Genomic DNA, 23,148 nt, shown 5'->3' with positions numbered 1-23,148 from the left:
TTTGTTAACTTTCGGGTAGATTGTTAGCAAGGATATGTCAAGCATAATCGAAGGTCTAAGTTAGGGTATTTCGACTTTGTAGGTGCTAGTCGGAAGGCCCAAGAGTTGGCATTGGATAGCCTAGTGGTCAGTCGACGAGCTCAGTATGGTTCCGATCGAAGGACCTGAGTGTTGGAGTCGAATCCAGGGTAATCTAGTGGTTAGACGTTAAAGTCTGAGCGTCCGTGTCGGCTCAAGGTCAATCGCTATTATTTTTAAAGCTCTGCAAGGCAAGTACCCCTGAACAAATCTTTTATGGTTCAGTATATATGAATAATTGTTGATTTAAATTACGTACTGGAACAAAACGATTTAAGTTACGTATCCCCTGGGTTTCAAATTATTTTGTTAACTTGTGTTTTGGGGAAAAAGTAACTTCTGAAAATGCCTATCTCTAAATTTTGAATAAAATAAAAATGTTTTGGAAAGTGTGTTGTGATACAATGGTTTTGAAAAGAGATAGGTAAGTGATTTGGAAAACTGGATAAAAATGATCAGATAATTGGATGAGCATACGCAGGAGGCCCGTAATGGCCTGGAAGTTAGCGTAAGAGGCGAAGTGGTTGCGCACCCTATTATAACCACCAGCCCAACGTGACAGGGACCTAGCTAGTCTCTGAGTTCCGGAACAAGTTTTCATAGGATAGCCAAGATAGAGTTATCCTATGGAAATAACCTGAACAGCTGTCTCACCAGGGATTATCCAATACTTGAGGTTCCCGGAGAGGAACAAGTTTTATAGGTCCTGTGATGGGAAAATTTTTATAGGTCTTGTGATGGGACAAGTTTTATGGTTTTCGTAATGGAACAAATGATTTTGGGTCCCCATAACGGGATAAATGGTTTTATGGGTCCTGCGATGGGACGGAAGATTTGAAAATGAAAATAGCATATAAAGGTAGAAAGGTTCATATAAAGGTGTGAGTCAGCAACTCAATCAGAGGAGCAAGTCTGCGAGTTTAGTCAAGGGTTCGAAGGCGTAACCCTGATGTTTATTAAGGATTGGCTGGAACTGCACTAGATTGTAGTAAGTATCCCTTGTTTATAGGTATCACTGGAAATGTTGGTAGAGGTTTTTAGTTTCCTATCTCGAGAAAGCGAGTTTGACCGTGAAAGTTTAAGTGGAATGTTAATAGTCAGCGGCTGCAATGATAGCTAAGTCTCATAGTGAATGTGGACCAGTACTGTGGTTTATATCTTGAACCCTTATATTTCTTCCCTCGGAGGTTCTATCGGTTAATTGGGGCAAACAATACATATGAATTGACTATTTTTCTGTGTGGCAAAGGGTCTGGTGGGACGCCACCGAAATATGTGTTGTAAACTGTATGGCACTAAGACTGGCCATCTTACGTGCTTATTGGTTGCTCCCAGTCATATCCGCATCTTTTTCACTTTTCTTTCTGGATGGATTATCTTGATTTTGAAATTTTGTTTGGCATTTTATTTCAATGAATTTCCTTCGGTAACCTCTGTAGTCGGACCATCCTAGTTATGGAAAATAAACGGAGCGTTGACCGTCAAGAAAAGTAAAAGATCTATATCCGGTTGCTACTTTGGAATAATGGCAGCAAAAAGAATTTGGGATCCATTGGAAAAGGTTGTTGTCTTAGAAAAGTTAATTCAGTGGTTGTCGAGTCTATGGAAAATGATAGGGAACCACTTTTAGAAGAATGGTTGGCTGAAACTTGGACTAGTATGTCTAACAGAGATCCTTAAGTTGACCTAGTTTGCAAGGTTGCTTGTTGGTAGTTGTGGCTGAAATAGCCAACCCCATTTTATTATGTTGATTAGTGGTATATATGGTTATTAATATGTTATGTGTCACAGTATTGTGAACCGTGGAGTTGGGTGGTGAAAGACGGTTAGTATACTTGTTGGTGGTTTGGTTGATGTTGATGGATTGATATGGTTGTTGGTTGATTGTTGGTGTCGGCTTGAGTCCGACTGGTAGTCAATAACATAGAGGAAATGCTGCCCAAATTTTTGGAAAATACCCTACCATTATGGATACAACTTATACTTTTGTGCGTTACTGAGGTTTCTGTTGATACTCCAATTGATCAATTAAAAGAGAGAGTTGGTTAATTGTACCAACTAATGGTCAGTTAGATAGAAGTCGGTTCCAATTAGAGTAAGTCAATTTCTGTCATGATTTTCAGACCTGGAAACAAAGAACGTTCGATGTGTCACATGTGGTCATAAGGGTCATTATGCGTCGGAGTGCAATCTACAAAATCCAAGAGTTACTTGCTACAAATTGTGGAAGGTTGAGCGTATTGCAAGGAGATGTGGAACGGTTACTCAAGGTACTACATCCAAAAGGTCAACATCTAGAATAGTTAGATACAGAACTTCCAGAGTGACCAAAAGATCGAGTGTTTAGAATTCGAACGTAGAGCAGCTGATCTGACACCCTTTGAGCTAGAGGAGTTTGACATGATTTTAGTAACGAATTGGTTGTCCTTTCATAAGGCAAAGATTAATTCAGGAGAAATGAATAGTAAAGCGTATGGAAGCCAGTAGTAGGGTGAGTTGCTAAAGGAAGGAGCAAGATAAGAAGCTCTTTCAATCGTGCGAAGAAAAGAGTTAATAGGCTAAGGAGATAAAGTAGATCCACCTTGTGTAAAGATACGAAGAATAAAATACTTAAGTTGAAGGAAGTTGAGTAATATATAACTGCCTTGAAATTTCTTTGAAGGCCAGTGAGACGAAATAATTAGTTCGATAATTGTAAAAGATATTAGTAAGTAAAATGAGCATACCAGATATAGTCCCTTGGTTTACACCAGAGATGTTGCTAAAAAGAAGGATTAAATTATGAGAGTATGTAATGATTATCGGGAGTTTAACAAAATGACGAATAGGAATAAGTAACCCTATTAAGAATTGATTATTTAGGTGACTTAATTCAAGGAATGTGTTATTTCTCGGGGAATGACTTAAGATCCAGCCTGAGAACGTATCGGAAACTGCAGTTAAAACAAAATATGGGCATCACAATTTCTGGTAATGTTATTTTGATTAACAAGTGTATCAGTTAGTGAACATGGTGTATAAGGAGTGCTTGAATTAGCATGATTGTATTTATTAATAACATCCTCAGCTATTCAAGGATCAAGGATGTCCATGTGGAACGCCCAAGGATTTCCCTACGAGGATTAGAAGGGAAGAAACTATACGTTAAATTTTCTAGAATAAATTGTAGCTGAGATAAACAAGGGATATCGATTGTTTCATCAAAAATCGTCTAAGCAAGGTCGGTGTAGTAACAGATGCCCTGCACAGAAGGAAATGATTGAATATAATTAAGATCATTGAGGAGTTAACAAAAGAATTGGAAAGAGTGGAATGTGAAGTACAAATATCTGAAGGTGAGAAGAAGTGAAGATATAAGATTACTTTCCAGTCTTAACTGATGGAGACAAGCAAGGGGTGTTCGAATGTTTGGAAACTAAATTGAAAATGAGCACCGCCTATCATTCGTAGACGAAGGGTCAAAGTGAAAGGACGATTCAGGCAATATAAGATATGTTGAGAGTATATAGTTTGAATCCAAAAGGAAACTATGGTAATCACCTACTATTGATTGAGTCTTCTATGTTAATAATTATCTTTTTAGTAGGGAATGCTACCTTGCGAAGCCCTGGGTGAGCATAAGTGTGAGTTCCCCCTATTGAGAGAAAGTAGGAGTATAAATGTTGTTAGGTCCTGAGTCAACTCAGTGCACCAAGGACGTAGTGGCGTTGATTCGGAAAAGAGTTCGAGCAGTTCGGGATGGACAAAGAAAGAAGACGGATTTGCATCGAAAGAGTATGGATATAAAAGTAGGATCGTGGGTATTGACAAAATTTCACCTTGAAAGATATTGGTTAGGTTTGATTAGAACGGGCGAGTCGAGTCCTAAATATATGTACCCGTTGGAGGTATCGAGGAAGATAGATGAAGTGCTCATGAGTTAGCATTGTCATTACAGTTGCAGACATTTATAATATGTTCTTGATTCGAACCAAGCCTTTGAGTAGGATCCAATGGGCTCTCATCCAAATTGTTCTGCGTGGAATGATTGACCCAGATTCTAGGTCATTGTGAGCGAGTCCTTAGGAATGAATTTATATCTATAGTGAGTACGCTTTGAATGAATCCTCGAGTAGAAGAGTTTACTTGGGAGTTAGAGTCAGGTATGCTTGACAAATATCCTCACTTGTTTGGTAAAAAAAAATCAGATTTTGAGGACAAATTCTTTTTAAGGGGGGAAGATTGTAACGACTCGTACATTTATGTAATATTTAAATGTGTAATTACTAAATAATTAAATAAATAAATATTGTGTATGGGTTCTGTTAGATGGATATTATTTTTGTTAACATTTTATTAATTATGTGCGATTATTGGTGTTCGAGAATCATTTATTTATTAAGTTTATGACGCTGTGTTGATTGTTTTATAGTTAAAGGTGATGTTATTCAAAATTTATTTTCATAAATATTTGGATTGTCTTTAAAATTATCTTTATCGCTTTGCAATTTTATTTATTATTTTTGGGAGTTTATAAAATTGAGAAATCAATATTTTATTGATTATTTAGCCATATATGATTTTCTGATTTGCAATTATGGTTAAATCCGTATTTAATTCCAAAGTTCCTCAAAAATTATGAAACTCGTATTTATTTAAGTTTGGAATATTCCGAGAATTTTAAAATTATTTTGGTAATTTTCGGGATAAATATCACCTTCGTGTTATATCGTTTATTCGTCAAACGGGTATCAATCGTGTTTCAAATATTTATTTTAAAATTTTAAAAATTCTATTTTTATTAACTTTTAATTTTTTTGATATTTTATAAAATATTTTGTTAATGTTCGGGTTTTAATTACCCGTGAAATGCTCCTTAAAACTAAAATGCGGGTCAAATAAAATGTTGTTGCGGGGGTTATTTCATAAAAAAAAAAAACCTACCTTGTAAGCCCCCCGTCTCAGCCCTCTCTCTCCGTGACTTTACCTCCTCCCCTCATTCTTTTCACTCGCATCTCTCTTCCTCCTTCAATCTCTCGGGTCCCTCTCGCCCTATTTCCTTCTTCTTTTTTCTCTTCTTCCCCGGTTCCGCCGGTTTCTGGTGAGTCCGCGGCCTTACCCTCGCCGCCGCCTTTCCTCGCTTTTCCGCCGAGGTGATAGTGTGGCACGTGGTGCTAGTCGGAAGGCCCAAGAGTTGGCATTGGATAGCCCAGTGGTCAATCGACGAGCTCAGTAAGGTTCCGATCGAAGGACCTGAGTGTTGGAGTCGAATCCAGGGTAATCTAGTGGTTAGACGTTAAAGTCTGAGCGTCCGTGTCTGCTTAAGGTCAATCGCTATTATTTCTAAAGCTCTGCAAGGCAAGTACCCCTGAACAAATCTTTTATGGTTCAGTATATATGAATAATTGTTGATTTAAATTACGTACTGGAACAGAACGATTTAAGTTACGTATCCCCTGGGTTTCAAATTGTTTTGTTAACTTGTGTTTTGGGGAAAAAGTAACTTCTGAAAATGCCTATCTCTAAATTTTGAATAAAATAAAAATGTTTTGGAAAGTGTGTTGTGTTACAATGGTTTTGAAAAGAGATAGGTAAGTGATTTGGAAAACTGGATAAAAATGATCAGATAATTGGATGAGCGTGCGCAGGAGGCCCGTAACGGCCTGGAAGTTAGCGTAAGAGGCGAAGTGGTTGCGCACCCTATTATAACCACCAGTCCAGCGTGACAGGGACCTAGCTAGTCTCTGAGTTCCGGAACAAGTTTTTATAGGATAGCCAAGATAGAGTTACCCTATGGAGATAGCCTGATTAGCTGTCTCACCAGGGATCATCCAATACTTTTATATCTGAGCAAGTGATTTTGAGGTTCCCGGAGAGGAACAAGTTTTATAGGTCCTGTGATGGGACAAGTTTTATAGGTCCTGTGATGGGACAAGTTTTATGGTTCCCGTAACGGAACAAATGATTTTGGGTCCCCGTAACGGGACAAATGGTTTTATGGGTCCTGCGATGGGACGGAAGATTTGAAAATAAAAGTAGCATGCTAAATTTGAACTCTGGTATTTATGCACAACACACAACTGATGATTTGGTTTTATAGAGGGATGCTAGTTTTGATATCCAGTTCACACATGTTTTACTTGTTTTCTAGCAAGTTATGATTTCTGTTCCTATAACTGTTTATCATAAACTATTTTTGATTATTATTCATATAGTGGTACTGCTGAGAAATTGATTGCTCACCCTTCCAAAATGTTTTATATATGTATTGCAGATGCCTAGGGGATTCTCCCGTAGTAGTCAGGGCAGAGTTCCAGTTCCTTCCGTGTCAAGCTCCTCTGAGGTAGAAGTCTTGGACCCAAGTGGGTCTGTTAAGTTGCTGAACAAAGATAGTATTGTTGGATTGTCTTTAGTAAGTTGGTTTTGTGATGGTTGTAACCTAAGTCATACTTAAACCTGGAAAAGATCTTGGAAAAAGGGGTTGTGTTTATATAATAATGTTGAGTTGGATTATGGTATATTATTAATATTGTTATTGATGACGTCAACTCCTGACCCCGGGGTTGAGGCCGTCACATAAGGCCTTATGGGAGTCACTTGACCATAAGTATAAAACCGAGGACGCTGGGGCAAAGAAGTGGATTGTTGGCCATTTTCTTGACTATAAGATGACGGATTCTAAGATTGTGGTCAGTCAGATGCAAGAACTGCAGGTGATCATTCATGAAATTCATGTTGAAGGAATGATCATTAGTGAATCTTTTCAAGTTGCTGTTGTGATTGAAAAGCTGCCACCTGCATGAAAAATGTTCAAGGACTACCTTAAGCACAAGCAAAAGGAGATGACCATGGAGGATTTGATCCTCACACTTTGTATTGAAGAAGACAACAGAGGATCTGAGAAAAAGACGAATGTTTCTACTGAGAAGCCAAACATGGTCGAGCATGTTGAAAGCTCCAAGCCAAAGAAGGCCACTTCTGGTAAAGGGGAAAAACTGGGACCCAAGGGAGGGATTCCAAAATTGAAATTCCAAGAGAAGTGCTACAACTATGATAAAGTGGGTCATAGGTCTTCTGAATGCAAGAAGCCCAAAAAGGCCAACAAGAAGAAAGAAGAAAACATGGTCGATCACATGTCCAAGGAGATGGGTGACATAGACCTCTGTCCTACGGTCTCTGAAGTGAACCTGGTCGGCTCTAATCCGCGTGAGTGGTGGATTGATACTGGTGCTACTAGGCATGTTTGCTCAGACAAGGCGATTTTCTCTAGCCTCAAGGCTTCCGATGCTAGTGAGAAGCTTTACATGGGGAATTCAGCGACTTCTACCATTGAAGGTGAAGGCACGGTAATTTGTTAGTCCCTTAACAATATGACAAGAATTACACAAGGGGGGTTGGATGGAATTCTTGAAACTTTTTCTCGAAATAAAAATGTTCTAACTCGAATATAAATATAAGTGTGAATTGATTAGCACAATGCGGAATAGTTACTTAAATGAATCAAAACACAAGTAATTAAAAATAAGAGTCTTTAAAAACTTTCTGGTGGATTTGAATGATTCCACCAGAGATATATATTATATATCGAGAGAACCCTGTGTGCAAAATACTCACAGCTGCTTACAACAATTGAACAACTAAGAGTTCAGAAAAATGCTAAGAATTCTGCTTACAAATATTTCTCTGCTTGTATCTCCTGTTTTATAGTTTCTTAGTTACTACTTCTTGGTTTATATATCACCAAGATTATAAAATAATGAGACAGAATAATAAAAAAAATATCTAGTCTATTACAATGCTACTTCATTACTCTATTCCAGCATCTTTGAATATCTTCATAATAGCATGGAAATGGCGATGCTTCTTTGTTCTCGAAAACCCAGTTAAATAGGCTACCATATTCCATTTGCATCCACTCGACACATGTGACTGTGTTGTCACTGTCAACAGATATTTGAATTCTTTATCCGTTAGGTTCATGATCATCTGTCAAGAAATTGAACATCCGTCGGGTTGTTGATCATCCGTCGAATTCATTGTTTGTTCATCCGTCGAGTAGCAATCAGGCACTTGACTTCATTTCACTTATACAGAATTACAAGACATCATCTATGTACAAATAATCAACCTATTCTGCATATCTAACTGAAGTCAACATGACTCAAATACTACTACAGATTCTAAACAATGTGTATGCAGAAATGTGCTACAGACTTATTGTTACATAATCTACTCACTCGATGGATAATAAGTCATCATCCGCCGGGACTTATATTGAGTCATCCGTCGGGACTATAAACCTTATCCTTCGAGTGCTACATAATTTCACTAAGTAAAATCTACCAAGGTATGTTGTTTAAGTAATCATCAAGTACACAATATATACACAACATGATTCTGAAGATGACCTCTATGAAGAATCTGACTTTGAAGAATGTATTGTATGAGCCTGATATTCGCAAAAACCTTGTGTCTGGTTCTTTATTGAATAAGCATGGCTTTCGTATTGTAATTGAGTCAGATAAAGTTATTTTGTCTAAGAGTGGTATGTTTGTAGACAAGGGCTATGTCACCGATTGGCTATTTAAGCTCAATGTTATGTCCATTAAGGACGATAATGAAATGAAGAATTCTTCTCCTTACTTGCTTGGGTCTCCTAATTTATGGCATGCTAGATTAGGACATGTTAATTATGACACTTTACGAAGGTTAAGTGTAAAAGAATACATACCAAAATTAACAATTGATACAAAACATAAGTGTTAGACTTGTGTTAAGGAAAAATTAACGAGATCATCATTTAAACGTGTGGAAAGAAACACCAAAGTGCTAGACCTAATACATAGCGATACATGTGATTTAAAATTCGCTCCAACTAGAGGAGGAAACAAGCATTTCATTACATTCATAGATGACTGTACAAAATACTGCTATATATATTTGCTGAAAAGCAAAGACGAAGCTATAGATAAATTTAAAATCTATAAGGAAGAAGTTGAGAAACAACAAACTGAGAAAATCAAAACGATACGAAGTGATCGTGGAGGTGAATATATTGAACCCTTTGGGGAATTCTGTTCACAACATGGTATAATCCATGAGGTCACTACACCATACTCCCCTCAGTCAAATGGAGTGGATGAGAGGAAGAATCGCACTCTCAAAGAAATGATGAATGCGATGTTGCTAAGCTCTGGACTTCCGCAGTCAATATGGGGGGAAGCCATCTTAAGCGCGAATAATATTTTAAATATTACTATGTGCAAGAATAAGGATGTAATTATGAAATGTGAAAGAAAAAAAACCAAGTTACCAACAACTGAAAGTGTGGGGGTGCCTGGGGGTGCCTGGCAAAGGTACTGGTCCCTACACCTAAGAAGGTAAAGATTGGACCAAAGACTGTGGATTGTACCTTTATCAGATATCCACCACAGAGCACTGCATATCGGTTTCTCATAATGATTCCAAGATTCCTGACATTCAAAAGAATACGATTATGGAATTGAGGAATTCCTCATTCTTTGAGATGACGTTTCCTTGCAATCCAGGAAACGAACCCCCTACAACGTCTAAACAAGCTCATGAGTCTATAAAGGACAATAATGAGAGTGAAGAAAGTGAGGACGAAATTGTGGGGGTAGTGAGAATGAGCAAAAGACAACATACGGAGAAATCCTATGGGTCTGACTTTATGACATATTTGCTCGAGGAAGGTGACCCGAAAACCTATAAGGAAGCGGTTACCTCACCCGATGGCCCCATGTGGAAAGAGGCCATTAAAAATGAAGTCGATTCAATTCTGCAGAATCATACTTGGGAATTAGTTGATTTTCCAAACGGCTGTAAGTCGTTAGGCAACAAGTGGGTTTTCAAGAAGAAATTGAAAACTGATGGTACTATCGACAAGTACAAGGCAAGACTTGTAATTAAAGGATACAAGCAACAGAAAGGTCTTGACTACTTTGACACATATTCTCTAGTAACGAAAATAACGTCTATAAGGATGATGTTTGCTATTGCTGCAATGCGAAATTTAGTAGTACATCAAATAGATGTGAAAACATCTTTCCTAAATGAAGATATAGATGAGGAAATCTATATGGAACAACCTAAAGGATTTGTTATCCCGGGTCAAGAGAGGAAAGTCTGTAGATTAGTGAAGTCACTGTATGGCTTGAAACAAGCGCCTATGAAATGGCATGAGAAATTTGATGAGGTCGTGCTGGCCAATGGCTTCAAGTTCAATGAATGTGATAGTTGTGCCTATTACAAAGATAATGAAAGTAGTTATGTCAAGGACAATGACAATGGTTATGTCATGATGACATTGTATGTAGACGATCTACTTATTGCCGGAAGCAATGACAAAGTGATCAAATCTATAAAGGACATGCTAAAGGAAAGATTTGACATGAAAGACATGGGACTAACAAATGTGATTCTAGGAATCCAAATTTCTAGAACATCATAAGAACTCGCACTGAGTCAACCTCATTATTTGACAAGATCCTTGAGAAGTTTCTTAAGGATGGCCTTGAGAATGCCAGGACACCTGTGGATATGACTTTATATCTATCCAAGAACAAAGGTGTAATGGTTTCCCAGTTGGAATACTCGAGGATAATCAGAAGTCTGATGTACCTAATGAGTTGTACAAGACCAAACATTGCATACTTAATCAACAAGTTGAGTAGGTTTATGAGTAATCCGGGAACTGATCACTGAAAAGCGATCATAAGGGTACTGAGGTACTTGAGAGGAACTCGAGACTATGGACTACACTATGGAAGATATCCAGCAGTATTAAAGGGATATACTGATGCGTACTGAATATCCAGTAAGAAGGCTCTAAAATCTACGAGTGGTTATGTGTTTACACTAGCTCGCGCGGCAATCTCATGGAAATCCTCAAAGCAAACTGTGATAACTCATTCCACGATGAAAGCTGAGTTCGTGGCACTAGATAAATGCGCCGAAGAGGCTGGATATCTACGCCAATTTTTAGAGGATATTCCAAGATGGCCAAAGCCTGTGACTGCAATAGGGATACACTGTGAAAGTCAATCCGCTATTGGTAGAGCACAGAGCACGATGTATAATGGAAAGTCTCGTCATATATGACGATGACATAGTTCCATTAGACAATTGATCTCAACCGGAATTATCACCATTGACTATATACCGTCAAATGATAATATCGTAGATCCGCTAATCAAAGGGTTATCAAGAGAAGTGGTTGAGAAATCATCGAGAGGGATGGCCTTAAGCCTGTTTCTTAACGGCGTCATGGTGGACACCCAACCAATGCTGACTGGAGATCCCAAGAACTTGGTTCAATGGGCCAACTAAATCATGTTGACCAAATCACTGTGGGGGAAACCCCTGGCCTGTTCCTATGATGAGGAAACAGTGAGACCCGTATGGTACGAGGTTAAGCGTTTGAGCTTTTAATAATATTTTGGGGAATACATGGAGTTCAGTAAATGCAGGTTACTCTATAAGATAAAGATCACCTATGTGGGAGAGAAGTGAGGCCGCTTCAAAGGAGAATTGCGAGACACAATTCTTTAGAAACTCCTATAGAACCAAGACGATGTTCCATGGCCAAAATGGACATACTCATGAGAACTGAACGAGTCAGAAAGGATACAGTGATAAGTATATCATCATTTACACAAACGGTCGAACAGTTCAAGGACAATCATGTCTACTGTATACCAGTAAAGTCGGTATGCTTATTCGAGCGGAGGTTAAAGGAGCATTCTCTACCTATCGTATGTTATATCTGATCAAAGAAACTATCACCAAGTCAAACTCCGTGTCTGTCTATCTGGTGTGTGCTATTGAAATGTCAATCTCATCCATGTGGGGAATTGTTGGAAAATGTGGGTAGTAGCCCCACATTGTCGAGTCAATTTGAGCCAGAGTTTGAGTGGACGAATGTCGCGTGCGCGCGACAAGTGACACTTGGAACGTGTTCTCTTCCGCGAGAGCTTTCCGAGGCACTTTGAATCACTCAAAATGACTAAGAGATGGATGAGATATGATCATCCAAAGTTAGTCCCTTAGTTGTGGAAATTTGTGTAGAATAATGAAAGTCCCACATTGAATTTGCAAAGGAGAATGCATAGTTTTATATAGTAAAACACTTATGTAGTGTTCAAATGTGTTACTTATGTATTGCTCCAACACCTACGTGCGCGCAGGGGGTGTAAATCTTGGGCTTTCGAGGGGCAATCCGAGGCTTGCGAAGCCTTCGAGCTTGCCCGTGTGAGTGACGTGCGGACACGAATGTATCAAAAAATTGGCCCGAATAATTACAGACTAGTTTTGCTAAATTTAATTTCCACTGGGCTTGGGCTCTTAAATTCTTAATTTGTTTTTGATTACGAATTATTATAATAATTGATTTGGAGAAATAATAATTCTGATTCAATTACATATTTGATTATTAATTAACGCGTTTTATTTAATTACGCGTAAAGTAGCGCACACGTTTCCCTGGAGCCTATATATTATCATTATCAGGCTTAGGGTTATCATTCATTCGAAACATATCTCCCAGCCGCCTCCTACACAAAAACCCTTTTTCTCTTCCGGTGATAGTTTCTTGTCCGTTCTTGTTCGCCGAAGGCGCTGTTCGTGCAATAACGTCGTTTTCTCGTTTTATCCTGGGAGGCTAACGACTCGCACATACGGTGAGGGCCGTAATAACTTTAAGGAGACAATATACGTCGTACTCGAGAACTTCTCTTGTTATATCCTTTTATTTTCTTTTCTTTTATTCGTATATTTTGTTTGTATTAATCGCAAATTGTTTTAACACTTTTTAGAATCACTAAGCTTGGATTTCAAGAGTAGTGTGCTTAGACAAAAAGATTAATTAGAATTATCATATTCTAGTAACCGAAGTCAAAGTAATTATTGCATATTTTATACTTAGTCCGGTACAGTTCCTATAAATTGATTTCTGAACCAGGCAAGTTAAACAACTGAAAATGATGATCATAAAAACTACTCCCCCCAATCCTTTCTTTGTTAGGTGTAACATTTTCTTTTTTATTGATCTAAGTTAACTAATTTTTAATTAAAGATTTAATATTAATCTTATTTTATTTTAAAAAATTGAAAATTATATATTAAATAAATTAATTTTACTCTTTAGTGATATAAATTTTATTTTGTTCAACTATAAAATATTAATGAAATTCAATCACACTTTTTTTGACAAATTTAATTTATAACCTTATAAATGAGTATTTATTATCATAAATTTATGAATAACTCATGATCAAACCCATATATAAGATAATAGAGAATAAACAGGACGACAGAAAATAAACTATTAACCAAACTTTGATCAATTGAATGGTACCAAAACGAGACGAGAAGAGACGTGACTACTAAAAACAATAATTTGAAAACAATTTAATTCCTTAAAAATGCCAGGTATTTTAAAAACATTTTTTCTTAAAAATATGAACCCACAAGTTTAAATTTGTGAAAGTATATTTATACACAATAATTTTATATTTTTATTAAATACGGGACCAATCAACTTGTGACACATTTTTATTAACTTTTTTTCAAAGAAATTTTGAAATATTAGCATTTTCCGGTTTGCTTCATCCTTTCCTTGTAATACTGATCTTAAATAAAAACATACAATTTGACTAATGTACAGACTTTGTATTTATAATAGGGTTTGTCTGGTGTGTGTATATGTTAAGAAAATATGATAGGATAGTTGTAAAAAAATGATTGATAGGGATTTTTTTGCATGTAGGGTTTCACTGTTAATGAGCTCTTCACCAATCAAATTTTTACAACTTATCTATCATTCCGACACAATAGAAAAATCATTTATAATATGGGTTCTTTTAGAATATTGGCTTTCAAGGCTAGTGTGCTTAGACAAAAAGATTAAGATAAATTATTATTGCAACCAAAGTCAAAGTAATTGCATATCTATCGTTAGACCTGGCACTGGGCAGTTCCTATATATAACTTCACTTCTGCATTCGGCAAGTCACACAGCTGAAAATGATGATCGGGAGACTAATTCTTGGAGCATCAATAATCTCGAGAAGACAACTGCATGTCATCTCTAGATCAGAAACCTACATTAAACCAGCTTCTCCTACACCCCTTAACCTCAAAAAGTATGATCTTTCTTACCATGATCGCATGTTCCCAAATTTATATATTTCAATGATATTATTCTATTCCAATCCACAACAATTGCCTAGTAAAACCACAATGCCGAATCTACTCAAAAACTCTTTATCCAAGGCACTTTCCAAGTACTACCCGTTTGCTGGAAGGCTTAGATCTGCGGGATCCTATGTTGATTGCAACGACCAAGGTGTTCAATTTTATGAAGCGCGGATAGCATGCACGTTATCTGAGATTCTGAAAAGAGCTGCTGCCAAGGAAGAGCAAGAAGGCTTTGGCCATCTCTTTCCACCTGGCTCAGTATGGGCTAATGCTAATGTATCGGATTCCTGTTTAGTAGTTGTTCAACTAAACCATTTTTCTTGCGGAGGAATAGCTATAGCTGTGAACTTTACACACCGTACTGTTGATGGTAGCACTTTATTATCATTCTTAAATTACTGGGCAAGTTTGTCGCGCAACCCTAGTGATGAAGAAAATTTAGTACATCTTCATCCACATTATGTGTACGAGCTGCTACCTCAATCATGTAATGAAAATGTGATTGCAACCCAAGCTTCTTTTCCCCAAAAGCACTGGATCACTATGGAGGTAGTGTTTCCCAACTCAAAGATAGCACAACTCAAGGCCAATCAGGAAAGGCAAGACAAAAGAGATGGTGTAGTATCAGACCAAAAGTATACAAGAAATGAACTTGTGACTGCACTCCTTTACAGATGTTCTGTAGCTGCCGCAACTTCATCAAATTCTGGTGTCTATACTAATTCTGTCTTGTTCCAGACAGTAGACATGCGGTCGCTGCTCGATCCACCAATGCCTAAAACAACTGTTGGCAATCTTTTTGTTCTTAATCACATGCCAACAGGCACTATGAGTGAGATAATGATAAATTCAATGGTGAGACAAATGAGGAAAGCGAAGATGCAGCTCAAAGGAATTAAGAGTATGGACGAAATTGAAGGGGTCATGCCTTTGGTCGATAAGTATTCAAAAACTAATCACAAGATGTATTTCGTTAGCAGCATTTGTAAGTTCCCTTTTTACGATGTGATGGATTTTGGGTGGGGAAGGCATGTTAGAGCCACAGTTGTTGACGCGCCATTTGTTAATTGCTTTTTTATGGCTGATACTCCAAGTAAAGATGGTATACAGGTGACTGTAAATTTGGAAGAAGAAGACATGAAAAGTTTCAGAGCTGACAGTGAGCTCCTTGCTTATGCTTCTTTCAAAACCGAGTCATAAGAAACGAGTTCCAACTTGTGGAAAGCTGACTCGATCCTGTTACAGCCCTACTGGTCTTTCTATTGTTTTGATGCGATATAACGTGCATGTATTGTTATTGTTATGTATTCAATAAAGTATGTTTATTATAATTAAAAGAAAAATGCTAGAGACCCCAAATATTGTTACAAAAATTGTTCCCAAATACTTTATAATAACATGGAACCCCGCGTGCATTCATATGTACCCACGAATTATATTTAAACACGTGTCATGCCACATCACTTTGTAACTATTTTGGTACGAATTTTGGGTTACATAGCATTACTCTTATTAAAATACTTTACAACTTAAAAAAACGCATCAAATGACAGTACTTTATTTATTTTGACAAACCATGTTTCTTACTACTACTATTTAGCAGTTCACATTTTGTTGACACACACAGATCCCCACACAGATATACTACATGTTGAAACATTCACCCTCGACTATGCCTAGGTACCTGAAAAATGATCCCCACGTGTGTTGGGTTTTAATCTAATCTTTTGTTTGTCTGAATAATGTAGTGCACACGTTGTGTGAGTTTGTTTTAAGTTTGCTACGTCAGGGAAAGTTTGCTACGTCAGGGAATATTTCTAGGCATTTGAATAAGTCTTTGCTGAGAGTTAGTAGTTAAGATCGTGTAGGAGTAGTAGAGAGTTTTTAGCTCTGTAGTTTCCCTATTAGTAGGATTAGTTGTTTCATTTCCCAGTCGTTGAGTTTAATGAAATAAGATCAACAATTTAAGTTTTATATTCTCTGTTTTATGAAAGATTTCAACATACATTATATATATATATAATCACTGTTGTGTTTTAGGTTATCATTCTGGTATCAGAACCTAAATATATATATATATATATCGTATGCCCAAGTGTATGCTCAAGAGAGAAACAATGGCGTCAAACAAAACGGAGTTAAGCAAAACAAAGGAAGGAGTTGGTCTCAGTTATCCGATGCTGGCACGAGGCAACTCTACATCGTGGGCCATAAAAATGAGAGTTTTCATGCAAGCCCACGGAGTATGGGAGGCCATTGATCCAAAAAGTTCAAAGTCTACAGTGGAGGAGAGGACATATAAGATTGCACTCACAGCGATTTATCAAGGAATAGCCGAAGACATACTATTATCTATCTCAGAGAAAGGCACGACAAAGGACGCATGGGAAGCCATAAAAACCATGTGTCTTCGAGCAGATCGTGTAAAGAAAGCAAAGGTTCAGACTTTGAAGGCTGATTTCGAATCGTTGAGAATAAAGGACAACGAAAAACTCGACGACTTCTGCATCAAGCTGAATGGTCTGGTGGCTAATATACTAGCTCAAAGTGAAACAGTTGACGAGGGATATGTGGTGAAAAAGCTTTTTCAGAGCAGTGTCAACGAAATTTTTGCAAATATCATCCACTATAGAACAATTTGAAGATTTGGATGAAATGTCCATCGAAGAGGCAGTTGGGTCTTTGAAGGCTCGCGAAAAACGTCTGAAAGGTTAAAATGAACCTGGTGGAGGACAGCAGCTATTATTTACTAAAGAAGAATGGCTAAAAAGGAAAAGGAAGAGGCACAACGTTTGCTCACAAAAGAGGAGTGGCAAAGGAGGTCAAATTCAAGAAATAGGAACAATACTGGTGATTATCGTACTGGAAAGGAAGGGCTCCTTGGTGGGCGAGACAAGAGTAAGGTGCGATGTTTTAATTGTTTGGCTTACGGACATTACGCTGCAGAATGCCGTAAACCCAAGAAAGATAGAGAGCAACATCTGGAGGCCAACATGACTCAAACCTAAGATGGCGAACCAGCGTTGTTAATGATGAAATTCAAAATGACAAATTATTGCTCAATGAGGAAAAAGTGAAGCCACGGTTAAAAAGGGACGAAGAAATCAAGTCTGGTGGATCAAATGTTTGGTACTTGGATAACGATGTGAGCAACCACATGTCAGAGAAAGATCGAAGTTCAAAGAGTTGGACGAAAGGGTGACATGACAAGTATGTTTTGGGGACGGATCAACTGTAGATATAAAAGGCAAAGGCTCAATTCTCTTCAAGTGCAAGAATGGAGAAGGAAAATTGTTCAACGAGGTATATTATATCCCTAGTTTATGCAATAATATTATGAGTTTAGGTCAATTATTCGAAAAGGGGAATCGAGTTATCATGCATGGCGAATATTTGTGGGTTTGTGATAAGGGTGAGAAGTTGCTTATGAAAGTGAAAAGATCATGTAATAGATCGTACAAAATTATTGCTGAGACAGTTCGTGAAAATTGTTTTCTGTCAAAAGTGGACGAGGAGGCGTGGCTTTGGCATACACGCCTTGGTCACGTAAACTTCCAGGCTTTGAGCTTAATGACGAGAAACAATATGGTCGAGGGTAAGCCAAAGATTATCCAGCCCAAAGAGATATGTTCAGGCTGTATGATGTCAAAGTAGAAGATGAAACGTTTTCTAACAAAGTCAAACTTCAGAGCAAAAAAGGCACTAGAATTGGTCCATGGAGATTTGTACGGGCCGATAACACCAGAGACATCGGGTGGTAACAGGTTCTTTCTCCTTCTTGTAGATGACTATAACAGAGCCACGTGGGTTTTCTTGTTGAAAGCAAAGGACAAAGCTTTTGAAGCTTTCCAGAAATTCAGAACTCAAGTTGAAAAGGGCTCAGAAAATAAAGTGAAATCACTTCATACTGATAGGGGAGGAGATTTTTGCCCACGAGAATTCAACACGTACTGTGAACAAAATGGAATATACAGACAGTTTACAGCCCCATACACGCTGCAACAAAATGGCGTGGTGGAGAGACGCAATTATACGATCGTGATCAGAAGCTTCTTGAAGGCTACGAATTTGCCATCATATTTATGGGGGGAGGCAGTAGGACATTCAGTCTACTTCTTAAATCGCTTTCCAACTCGTGCCTTGACTGAGAAGACACCCTACGAAGCTTTGACAGGAGAAAATCCCAATCTGGAATATCTTAAAGTGTTTGGATGTGTGTCATATATGAAAATTCCAAGCGTCTAAACTGCAAAGCTCGATTATCGCAGTAAAATGGTTCTAAATCTAGGAAAAGATCGAGGCACTAAGGCCTACAGGCTATTTGATCCGGTACTAAACAAGGTGCATGTAAGCCGCGATGTCGTGTTTGACGAGAAAAAACCATGGAACCGGGAAATATGTCATGAACAGAGAAATGATTCAAGTGGTCAATTCACAGTGTTTGATTTTGAGCAAACTGTCACAAATGTGGGAGATACGGGTTCAGGAGAAGATAATTATTTTGAAAGGGAAATGTAGTCACCTGTGACAACTCAAAACTCTGGGGAAGAAATGCAGTCTCCAATGTTTTCACAAGGCTCGAACAATACAAGTACAGGTGACTACGATGAAGATGGTGAGCCAATGAGGTTCAGACGACTGAGTGAAATCTATGCTGAAACAGAACGAATAGAGATTTCAGACAAATTTTTACTTATGGGGGTGGACTAGCCGATGAACTATACTCCGGATTCAAAAAAGAAAGAATGGAGAAGAGCTATAGAACAGAAATTGGAAGCCATTAAAAGAAACAAAACATGGAGCTTGACAGCATTACCACGAGGAAAGAAAGGCATTGATCTAAAGTGGGTGTTCAAATTAAAGAAAGATACTGAAGGAAAGGTGATTAAACATAAAGCGAGAATAATGGCAAAGGGGTATGTTCAGCAGTTGAAAACAAGCTATATAAAAGCTTGAAATAAAGAAGACAACACAGAGAATATTAAGAGAAAAACCCTTATCCCAAAATGATGGATAGGTTCAAAATGATTGCTCTAAGTCTAGCAGCTGGGGGATGGTCCCTTAATAGTTTGTTACAAAATAACAGCTAGGAATGACACATAGCCACATAACTTATTACAGTCCAGACAAATATAAAGATGGTCCAGCTTACTAATGAGACAAAAGATAAATACAACAAGTAAATTATGTTAAATGCTTTATTTCTTTCTTCACACACCCCCTCAAGCTGCAGTGGAATTGTCAAATGAGGCTGTCAGCTTGTCCAAATGTGCATTGTGCAAAGGAACTGAGAGCTGCTTCGTGAAGATGTCTGCTACTTGATTTCTGGAAGAGACGTGGGCAGTGTGAATATTACCAGCTTTGATTTGATCCCTCACAAAGTGACAGTCCAGCTCCACATGCTTTGTGCGTTCATGCATCACGGGGTTCGCTGCTATGGCTAGAGCAGCCTTGTTATCACAATTCAGTACTGTGGAAGGTAGATGCTTGAGACCAAGGTCTTTTAGAAGAGCAGACAACCATGTTATCTCACAGGTCGTAAGGGCCATTGCCCTGTACTCAGCCTCTGCTGAGGATCTTGCAACCACCTGCTGCTTTTTGGACTTTCATGAGATAGGGGATTCACCTAGAAATATACAGTAACCAGTTGTAGAGCGTCTGGAAATAGGACATGCCGCCCAATCGCTGTCACAATACGCTGTCAGATGAGCAGCAGAACTCGAAGCAAATAGAATTCCTTGAGAACATGTTCCTGCAAGATACCTTAAAAGTCTGAACACAGCTTGGAGATGTACTGTTGTTGGTTTATTCATGAACTGGGAGAGAAGCTGAACACTATAGCATATATCGGGACGAGTAATTGTCAGATATATTAGTTGTCCCATCAATCTTTGGAAAACTTCAGGCTTAGGTAGAGCATCACCCAGATTCGCAGTTAACTTCAAATGAGTATCCAAAGGAAGTTGCACAGGTTTTGCGTGAAGCAGGTTGTGTTCTTTCAAGATATCCAAGGTGTATTTCTTTTGGCTAACAAATATGCCATCTGTTGAGGTGTCTATCTCGAGGCCTAGGAAGTACCTTAATTGGCCAAGGTCTTTCATATGAAAACTTTGTGCCAACAGCAGTTTGAGTTGATCAATGCGTGACATAGAGCTGCCACACAATAGCAAATCGTCAACATATACAAGTAGTAAAGTGATAGAGTCAGATGTGTGCTTACTAAACAAGCTGTAGTCGGCTTTTAACTGTTTGTAATCCATTTTCAACAAAGTAGAGGACAATTTTGAAAACCAGAGACGTGGAGCCTGTCGTAAGCCATAAAGTGACTTTCTCAATTTGCACACCACTATGTCACTTGTAGGTACGATGTCCATGTTCAAGCTGATTCTGCTCCCTTGTTTCATGTAACCTTTTGGAAGCTTCATAAAGACAGTTTCAGACAATTCTCCGTGCAGGAAGGCATTGGAGACGTCCATCTGGTGAGTAAACCAACCTTGTATCGAAGCTACAGCCAGAATGGTGCAAACAGTAGTTAACTTCGCAACTGGTGCGAATGTTTCATTGAAATCCACACATGGTTTTTGATAACATCCCAGAATTACCAGCCTGGCTTTATGTTTCTCGACTTCACCATTGGGTTTAAATTTTGTTTTGTATATCCACTTGGATCCTATTGCCTTTTTCTCTTGTGGCAGAGTAACAATATCCCAGGTATTGTTTAATTCCAAGGCATCCAACTCAATATTCATAGCTTTAACCCAATGCTCCTCTTTTACTGCTTCTTTGAACAATATTGGGTCGGGTTTAGAGATTACATCAGACATGAAGCACTCAAATGTAGGATCAACAGTGGTAAAAGCAAGATTTGACACAGAGTAAGTTGCATTATTTGTGTGAAAATCCTGCATCCAAGTAGGTTGTTTGTGGGTTCTCATGGACTTTCGAATAGGTACAGGTGAAACAGTAGGGCTAGAAATAGAGCTGGAAATTGGTGAGTTGTCTGCATCAAAAGTGTTGGGTGAGTTGTCTGGGTCATTATCACTCAAATCCACCAAGTTGAAGTCGTCGATCATGTCAGTGGTAGGTTGTGTGGGCATTGAAGGTGGTGTAGGACTCATGTAGTGGTTTGAGGAGTTTTTGTGAAAAGGAAAGATTGACTCTTGGAAAACGACATCTCTCGAGGTAAATTCTTTTTTAGTGAGAAGATTCATGAGTTTATAACCCTTGGTACCAGCTGGGTAACCAAGGAAAATGCAAGGCACTCCCTTATGATCAAATTTATCAGTTGGTGGTGTAGGGTTGTAGGCGAAGGCTAAGCATCCAAAAATCCTCAAGTTGTCATACTCAGGCACGGTATTATATAGAAGTTCATGTGGGGATTTGTTTTTCAACACAACAGTGGGCAGTTTGTTTATAATGTGTATAGCAGTAAGAACACATGGACCCTAGAGGTAGAGAGGCAACCCAGCATGGAAGCGAATTGCACGAGCAACTTCCAATATATGTCGATGTTTTCTCTCGGCTCTCGCATTTTGTTGAGGCCTATATGGGCAAGATTTTTGATGTATAATACCATGGTTTGAGAAGAATTTGGTACAAGCTTCAGAGGTGAATTCCAAAGCATTATCAGATCGAATGAATCGGATAGTTTTTCCAAAATGGTTCGAGACATAATTCAGAAAAGATTTTAGGTTGTCAAGTGCATCTGATTTTAATTTCAAGAGATATACCCAAGTGTGTCTAGAAAAATCATCTACAAGGGTCAAGAAGTATCTGTAGTTTATTTTGTACGGAACTTTATAGGGTCCCCAAATGTCCATGTGCACTAGTTCAAAGGATTCAGCAACATGTGAGGGGCTAGAAGAAAAAGGGAGTCTAGCAAGTTTTGACATTGGACATGACACATAAATGGAAGTTGACTGTGCACTACCCAACTGTAAACTAGAAATGGTTTTAATATTAGACAAGGAAGCATGTCCTAGTCTATGATGCCACAAGGCAAGGTCTCCGTCAGAAGCAGTAGTAGCACTATTAACAACCGACATACCAATTTGTGATCTTGAGGTTGCAGTGTCTACATAATATAAACCATTTCTTGCTACACCAACAGCATGAATATGTCTAGTAGTTTTATCAGCTATGATACAGTGAGTGGGTGAAAATTATACATCACAGTTACCAACAACAATTAATCTTTCTAAAAGTAGGAACTACCAAGACATTATCGAGCAATAGAGTAGGGGCTAAGAGCATCTGACCTTTTTTGCTTATAACAACCTTGTCTCCAGTTGGTAAGTTTATGCTTTGAGAACCAAGCAATGGAGAAGTGTTGATCAAGGCTGAACCATGAGGAGTCATATGGTCTGAGGCTCCAGAATCAACGATCCACTCAGTTGAAACACCGACAGCATGACAGCTCGAGATCATTCCTGAGAAATGAAAATCAATTTCTTCATCTGTGTCAGAATTCTTAGTCTGTTGTGCTAGCTGAGGCATCAATTTTGCTAGCTGCTCAAGTTGTTCTGGTGTAAAAACTGAAGATGCCTCCGAAGTTTGAGCATTAGCTGCAAATCTGGGGTTGTTCTTCGAAGTGTTTCCCCATCTGTTTGTAGTGAAATTCTTCTTAGGACCTTGAGGACCTTGTTGTGGCCTGTTGGACTTTGGGTGCCACCGTGGATAGCCAATCACTTTCCAGCATTTTTTAGAGAGATGTCCCTTCATACCACAAACATTGCAAGCCACTCCCCCCACATTTCTTTCTTGTTGAGTTTTGGTGAACATGGCCATAACATTAGTGCTGGGTTTGTCAAGATCTAGCAGTAAGCGTTGAGCCTCTTCTTGTTCTAAGGCGGAGCAAGCAGTTTCTACAGTGGG

The 23,148-nt window shown here is 38.4% G+C and overlaps 1 protein-coding gene across 1 annotated transcript; it reads left to right on the top strand.

Annotated features, from left to right (window-relative positions):
- The first annotated feature begins 14,103 nt into the window (after positions 1-14,103).
- Positions 14,104-15,725, top strand: LOC141710755 (diaboline synthase-like). Its single transcript, XM_074513289.1, has one exon. It carries the CDS (start codon positions 14,104-14,106, stop codon positions 15,472-15,474), a length of 1,371 nt encoding a protein of 456 aa, XP_074369390.1. The 3' UTR covers positions 15,475-15,725.
- Positions 15,726-23,148: the final 7,423 nt, after the last annotated feature.

This window comes from Apium graveolens, chromosome 3, assembly GCF_009905375.1.
Source record: "Apium graveolens cultivar Ventura chromosome 3, ASM990537v1, whole genome shotgun sequence".
NCBI lineage: Eukaryota > Viridiplantae > Streptophyta > Magnoliopsida > Apiales > Apiaceae > Apium > Apium graveolens.
This window is presented reverse-complemented; position numbering and strand designations above follow the sequence as displayed.